Source organism: Nematolebias whitei, chromosome 8 (assembly GCF_014905685.2).
Source record: "Nematolebias whitei isolate Nwh7 chromosome 8, NemWhi1, whole genome shotgun sequence".
Taxonomy (NCBI): domain Eukaryota; kingdom Metazoa; phylum Chordata; class Actinopteri; order Cyprinodontiformes; family Rivulidae; genus Nematolebias; species Nematolebias whitei.
In genome coordinates this window covers 48,982,792-48,990,315 of record NC_056505.1, presented here as the reverse complement: position 1 = coordinate 48,990,315, position 7,524 = coordinate 48,982,792, and the positions used below count along the sequence as shown (strand labels likewise).

The 7,524-nt window shown below is 42.1% G+C and overlaps 1 protein-coding gene across 2 annotated transcripts in view; it reads left to right on the top strand.

The window, feature by feature from the left end:
• The window catches only part of lhx2b (LIM homeobox 2b), a 13,854-nt gene extending 6,585 nt beyond the window's left edge, over positions 1–7,269 (top strand). For both annotated transcript variants that reach the window (XM_037680644.1, XM_037680643.1), the window contains exons 4-5: positions 218–423; positions 6,583–7,269. In XM_037680644.1, the coding sequence (XP_037536572.1) occupies positions 218–423; positions 6,583–6,873 (497 nt within the window). In that variant the 3' untranslated portion in view covers positions 6,874–7,269. The remainder of the gene's footprint in view (positions 1–217; positions 424–6,582) is intronic.
• Positions 7,270–7,524: the final 255 nt, after the last annotated feature.

Here is a 7,524-nt window from a genome sequence, read left to right as displayed (position 1 = left end):
GTTTTATAAATTTATTTTATAAACTTGTTTTATAAACTCGTTTTATACATTTATTTTATAAACTTGTTTTATAAACTTGTTTTTAAGCTGTTGTCCAGAGGAGCTGACCGCACTATGTTGGATTTAGATTACTGAGCATGAATGAGGATAAAAGTGCTGATGATGTTGGTGTTGGCTTTGTGCTCTCTTAACGTGCACGCTGCTCCTGTGCCTGCAGCCCTGAGCTGTAACGAGAACGACGGTGAGTCCATGGACCGGGACTCTCAGTACAGCTCCAGTCAGAAGACCAAACGCATGCGGACGTCCTTCAAGCATCACCAGCTGAGGACAATGAAGTCCTACTTCGCCATCAACCACAACCCCGACGCCAAGGACCTCAAGCAGCTCGCGCAGAAGACCGGCCTCACCAAGCGGGTCCTACAGGTAAGGACCGTGATGCTCTTCTTTTTATTTATTTTTTACTAAATTAAATCTGTCTGTTTTGCCCATGAATACATATTTTTCTTCTTAATTTCACAATTTTTAAGTCAAAAATGTTCCCTTAAAAAGTGCTTATTATGTAGTGGATTAATGAAAGTTGAATAAACAAAGAGTTAAACATCCACAGTTTCATCCAACAAACTGCTTCAGTTCAGCAGAACGTTAAATGTTTGTTGAGTCGGACTGTCACTCATGAAATCTATTAAAGCCCGTGGGTTTCATGTGAGTGTAAAGAAGCTGGTCTCTGTTTTGTAAATGAAGTATTTGACATATGAACTTTAGAAAATTGACACTATAATGTATTAATAATAATAAAAAAACATGTATTTTATTACAACTTTGTGATATTCAGTGTTATTATGTCAAAATTTACTTTTTTACAAGAAATATTTCAGCTAGAGTTTTTTCCAAAACAGGCATGTTTTTATTTATTTATTTTTATAGTAAGGGCGGCACGGAGGATCAGTTGGTAGAGCTGTTGCCTCTCAGTGAGAAGGTCGCCGGTTCAAATCCCAGCCCGAGACCTTTCTAGCTGGAGTTTACAGGTTCTCTCCATGCTGAATGGGTTTTCTCCAAGTACTCTGGTTTACTCCCACAGACCAAAAACATGCATGTTAGACTGATTGGTAACTCTAAAGTGGCCCTAGGTGAGAGAGTGAATGGTTGTTTGTCTCATTTGTCTCTATGTGTCCCTGTGATGGACTTGAGACCTGTGCAGGGTGTCCCCCGCCTCTCGCACAGTGACTGCTGGACATGGGCACCAGTGACCCCCGTGACCCAAAAAGGGAAAAGTGGGAAAAATAATGGATGGATATTTGTAGCAGAGTTTTTGTTCTCACACGTTGCTTCAAAGAGGCAAACTCTTGCTCTGTCGGCGTGTTTTCATGAGGACGAGTTAGCTAACGTTAGCACGCTCTTTGTTGTTTTCACTTTTTGTTGCAGTAGCGGTCCATCATGAGCCGATGAAACTAACTGAAAGGTGGCGGCTTGGATACAAAACTGTGGTTTCTTAGTGGTAAAAGCCCTGCATATATATATATATATATATATATATATATTTGCCTCAGCTCTGTAATATGCAAAAAAAAAATTCCCTTCAGTTCATCTAGATAGTTAACGCTACTTAAATAATAAACAATAATAAATATGGTTTCAGCTGTTGTTGTCATCAAAAGCTAAAAACAAAATGCAAATAAGTACAAATAAATGTTCTGATTTCAATTATTATTAATAAAACACAATAAAGAAACAAAATCTACTTTACAAACTGTGAAGTGGAACCATTTGATCCTAATGTAAAGTGAATGTATATTTGTGTTTTAATGAAGAACGTAAAGGTTGTGGTTTCGATGTGATGTGAAGAGAGGAATAAAAGAAAATACCCTTTAATATGTGGAAAAACAGAACAACTGTTTGATTTCCATCAATAAGAAGAGAAAAACTGTATATTATCTGGAGAATTGAGACGAAAAATGAGACAATAGCTTTGTGAATAAAGAAACAGTGACAAAGACGAAACATGGAAGCGTTCTGCTGCTTTAATTAACGCTTGCAGGAAACAAAGCAGGCGTTTTGCTTTGATGCGTTTCAGTCTCGCTGCCTGTTATTCCAGCTGAAGAGCCTCTCCTGTCATTCGTTTCCCAGGGCTCCGTCAGGAAGCCGTCTAACATGCTCCAACTCTCGGCTCGGCTCGTAACGCCTTCTCACTCAATTTGCAGATCACACGTGCAGCTTTCATTCCTCTGGAATGGAGCGGAAATAAACGGTCATCGGGGATGCTGAGGAGGCTGACACGGGTTCTAACACTCAGCTGCCGGCCGTTCCTGAGCAGGTTCCCTCAGCAGTACCTAGAAATGAGGAGGAAGACACTCTTCTTAATGGAAACATAAGAATAATGCTTTAACTCACAGCTACACACACACACACACACACACACACAGTCCATCCATCCATTTTCTTTACCCGCTTATTCCATTTTGGGTCACGGGGGTCGCCGGTGCCCATGTCCAGCAATCACTGTGCGATGGGCGGGTACACCCTGGACGGGTCGCAAGTCCATCACAGAGACACATAGAGACAAACGAGACAAACAACCATTCACTCTCTCACTCACACCTAGGGACAATTTAGAGTTACCAATCATCCTAACATGCATGTTTTTGGTCTGTGGGAGGAAACCGGAGTACCCGGAGAAAACCCACGCATGCACGGAGAGAACATGCAAACTCCACCCAGAAAGACCCCTGGACCGGGGTTTGAACCAGGGACCTGCTCGCTGAGAGGCAGCAGCTCTACCAGTTGTGCCACCATGCTGCCTCACACACAGTAAATAAGTCAATTAGAATCTCCTCCCACCAGCCACAGATACAGGAAGTGATGTTCTTGTGCAAACAGGAAAGTACAGCCTGAATATTTTTCTTGGTGCCTTGCTTATAAAGATGTCAGGGTCTGTCAGAGTTTTGTCCACAGTAAGGCGGTGCAGCCTGGCGTTGTGTTTTTAAGCATCACTTTAATCCCAGAATCCAGTCAGAGCGTCTGCAAACGGACTTTCCAAAGACTCAGAGAGCAGCTGGCTGATGGGAGCAGTCAGGGAGAAGGTGGGGGCTCTGGTGAAATTTGTACGAACTCAAGTGTTCTAGCTTTGCTTCACAAATACCATTGAAAGCCTTGTCTGTAACTTTAGATGTAAAAAGCCTCGGTTCTGGGTGTTGAAGTTTTGGACGTGAAATAACAAAGATCTCAGTTTAATGATGACTTGTAGATGATTCGTTTGGATGCTGAGTGATGGCAGCATGCGCATGTGACGTGTCAGCTCCCCGCCAAGCACACAGCACATGAGCATGGTTTCACACCAACACCAGGGGGAGTGGTGGTGCAGAGGTTAAAGAAGGCAAGCCTGTGGTAGGAACGTTGTCGGTTCAACTCCCCAAACCAACATCAAAATGTAGGTGGGAATGGTGAAGCACCCACACCTGCCTCCACCCTCATTTGGCCTGCTTTGGGCCCTTGAGCAAAGCCCTTAACCCCCACCATCTGCTCCCCCAGGCGCCCTAGTTGTCAGCTCTCTGCTCCACACAGAGGCTGTGGTAGCTCGGTGCTCTGTGGTTGGGTCAGGATGGACATCGGGCATAAAAACAGTTTCCAAGTCTCGGTGCGAGTTAGTTCTTTGTGGTGACCCCTGAGGAAGGAGCAGCCGAAAGAAGAAAAAATCCCACTGACATCAACGTTCACCTAACACCATCCATGGATTTCGTCTCTTGTTGTTCTAGATCAGCGGCTAATGCACACGAGCTCTGATGGGAGCACTTGGGCTGAAGTGGAGTCAAAACACTGGGAGTTAGGCACCTCACCATTGGATTACAGTTCAGAAGGCTGTAATGTGCAGTTATGGACGCATCTCATTGTACTTCAAACATAAAGGGCGGCTGTGGCCGAGTGGTTAGAGCAGTCATCCTCCAGTGCAAGAGTTGGGGGTTCAATTCCACCAGCAGTTACATGCCAAAGTGTCCATGGACAAAACACTGAAACCGCCCACCATAGCCTCTGATGTGTGTCCCATCATGTCTGAATGTGATAAAGCTCTGATTAGTCTCTTTACAATGATTTGTTCAATTAGCTTTGTACAGATCTAGTATAGAGCTGTATGAATGGGTAAATGAGGCACAGATTGTTGTAAAGAGTTTTGAGTGTCTTGATATATAAGCACAAAAAAACAAAAAAACTCCAAAGCAGGATATCTCTTAGACCTAAAGGAAAAATCATTTGAGCTGCTGTTTCCATGAAGCCATGATTTGAGGAACTGAGTGAACAAACGGAGTCAAACTGCAGACTCTGAAGACGTGCGACCCCCTGCGATGTCCACCCATCACCTGAGACCTGCTTTCTTCAGTGTTACCACCACTTTGTTTTGGTCCTGGTGGTTAATCAAGTGTGGCTCCAAAGTGTGAAACATTGGCACACACATTCTGCTTTTAGACACTGAATCCAGATTAAATACTTTGCAGCAGCTGGATTTGGTCATTTGCTTTGCTTTTTCCAAGGGAGGTAGAAACTTTGATGTTGATCCCTCGTCGGTCAGAGGCGACCTCTGGCTGTTGTTTCATGTTGTCATTGGGGGAAAAACCGGTACATAACTTGGCTGTAGTGTGGCTTTAGTCAACATACATGTTCTCCTTAATTTTCAAGTAGCTAAAGTTTTTCCAAACACTGGAGTTCAGTGTAGAACGTGTACTCCTCAGTCAGACGTCTGTTAATTCAGGCGTGGACAACTTTTATTTTTCCAGAGCGTCAAATCAAGTTGTTTCAAGCGATCAAAGGTTACTTAGATAACTGGAAAATCATTTTTCTGTAAAACAGATAAATACTTTTTTCAGGCTTCTTGTCGTTTTATGACATGTGTGATAAAATATGTCTCTAATACTTTTTAATAATATAAGACATACTTTTTGTAAACTTGTATATGTGGCATGTGGCAATCAATTTCTTATCCTGAATATACTTCCCTCCAAAATAAATAGTATAAATAAACAAGTAAACAAACAAACAAATAAATAAATACATGCATACATACATACATAAAATAAAAAGTTATATTTTTGTTTGCTGGAGTCTGTAAGAAACCAGTGACTTTAAAAAAAAAAGGTCTATCCTGTCCTAATTAAAAAAGGTTTTTCATTTATTTTTCCCAGATGTTTAACTTAGACTTAAGTTTCATTGATAAAATGCAGGTTTATTTATAAGTTGTTGTTTTTTTTCAGTTAAGCAAAATGCTGGTGAAGGATGGAGGTCAGGGACAACATTGCTCCCTCCACTTACCAGGATCGTCACTCTGTGCTGCCGCGAATAAGAAAAAAGAAATCCTACGTCTTTTCTTCTCCACGGTGTAACATCTACCAACTTGAATATTTTGCACAATAAACATTGTTTACATGCACTCGTGTTCAGTTCCAGTCCAGAAAAACACTTATCTCAAAAACTACAACCTTTCCCTATCACTCAGCGACAGGGACAGTGGTTTACAACTTGATATTTTCCAAGTCCACAGCAGATTTCTTTTCCCTGTTGTGACGTGACTCTTGGAGCGGTAACACCACGGCTCAATTTGAACCGGATCCTGTTGGAACAAGATCTGGGAACTCCCTTATTTTGACAGGGTGCGTTCCGGCAACTGTTTTCTTGGATCTGGCAACTCTCAGCCTTACTAATAATAAAGTTATGAACAAACATGACTGCCTTGTCATTTGGGGAGCCATGCTTGAACCGTGCCGCGCCCCTCTGCTGCTGAGACGATGAATAAATAACTCGGACACCTCCTCCGCTGCTGTTTTGATGACGCTCTAGACGCTTGTCACCCACAGCACACATGCAACAAAGAGTAAAAAGTCAAAGCCAGAGTGACACCTGCCCTCTCTTTCCTCTTTCACGTTGACAAAAAGTTTTAGTTTTATCGATGAATTTGTCAAAGAACAATTTTGATGTTTTGGTTTTTTTTGTAAATACAGAAGTAATGTTTAATAAATGTTATGACTCTTTTCTTTGCTAAGAATATATTTAAAGTCATTAAACAACTTGTCAGGTTCTTGTCTTGTGCACGTTCCCCAGGACCCCCACCCCACCCCCCACCCACACAGCCAATCCACCTGCTATTTGCATTCTGGATCGATTGGTTTACAAATTAAGCCCTGGGTAACATATTCCTGCACAGTGTTCCAGTCAAAAAAGCATGAGCACGGGAAGGTTGTACTCCCAATGCTCGGAGTTTAGACTGGAGGAGTGGTTAAAAGACTTTCTTGTGGAATTTGTATTTATGTGGCACTGAAAACAAGCTGCTTGCACAATAAAGGACAGATGCAACTTTCCAGAAGAATGCAGAGCACAGTGTAATTTTTATTAGAAGCGTGTTTAAGAAAGAGACTTTGACAATATTTTATGGATTGCAGTATATAGATCAATATGTGCCTTCACAGCTCCAGTTTCAGGTGAATTTGGCTGAAACAAACCTTCAAAAGCTTTTGTGCCTTTTTAAAGTCCTGTTATTGTCAGTTTTATACAGTGGTGTCCTACGTGTGTAACACTGTATGGTTTGGTTTATTGTCTTTGCAGGTCTGGTTCCAAAATGCCCGAGCCAAGTTCAGGAGGAACCTGCTGCGGCAAGAAAACACGGGGGTGGACAAAGCGTCTGACGGCTCCACGATGCAAGGTGGGACGCCCTCAGGCCCTGCTTCTGAGATCTCCAATGCCTCCATGAGCCCCTCCAGCACCCCCACCACCCTGACAGACTTGACAAACCCCTCCATGCCCACAGTCACCTCTGTACTCACCTCAGTGCCGGGTGGCATGGATGTCCACGAGTGTCGTAGCCCATCACAGACCACACTGACCAGCCTCTTCTGATGGTCGGAGCACTAACCCCTCCCCTACTTTCCGTCAAACACACACACACACACACACCCCTCCTCCAACACACACACTTCTTTCATCCCTGGCCCTCTTCCGGATCTAAAACTGAGCACTGTTAACACATCCAGACTTTAAACAGATTAGTTAAAAGAAGGAAACAAGCAGAAAAGAATCCTAGAGACGATCTGCAGCGTGAGGAGGCTGAGCCTCACAGATGGAACAGTTCTTATTTTGATGTTGTCTTGTTGAGAACTTAGGAGACCTGGTTTGCATTTTTTATGTTTACAGAGAAAGACTGGAGAAAAGAAATACTTAATTTTTGGGGGAAGTGTTGTTTTTTTTTTCCCCAGCACAGTATTTATGTTGTTGTACACGAGTCACTGTTAGCAGGATGTAAGAAAAGGTTTTTATTTTTTTTTTTTTTGCTTGTTTTTTTTTTAAATCTGAAATTAAACACAACTTAAAATACCTACGACTTTCAAGTCTCATTATCTCATCAGCTGTGGTTGAAAGTTGATCAAATTCAATAATTTGAATCGAAGAGATCAGGATTTTAATGTGTGATGTGTCTACAGTGAAACTTTGACTCATATATAAGTTATATAAAAAGTCTGATCATAGATTTTACTTTACATTCTTAGTTAA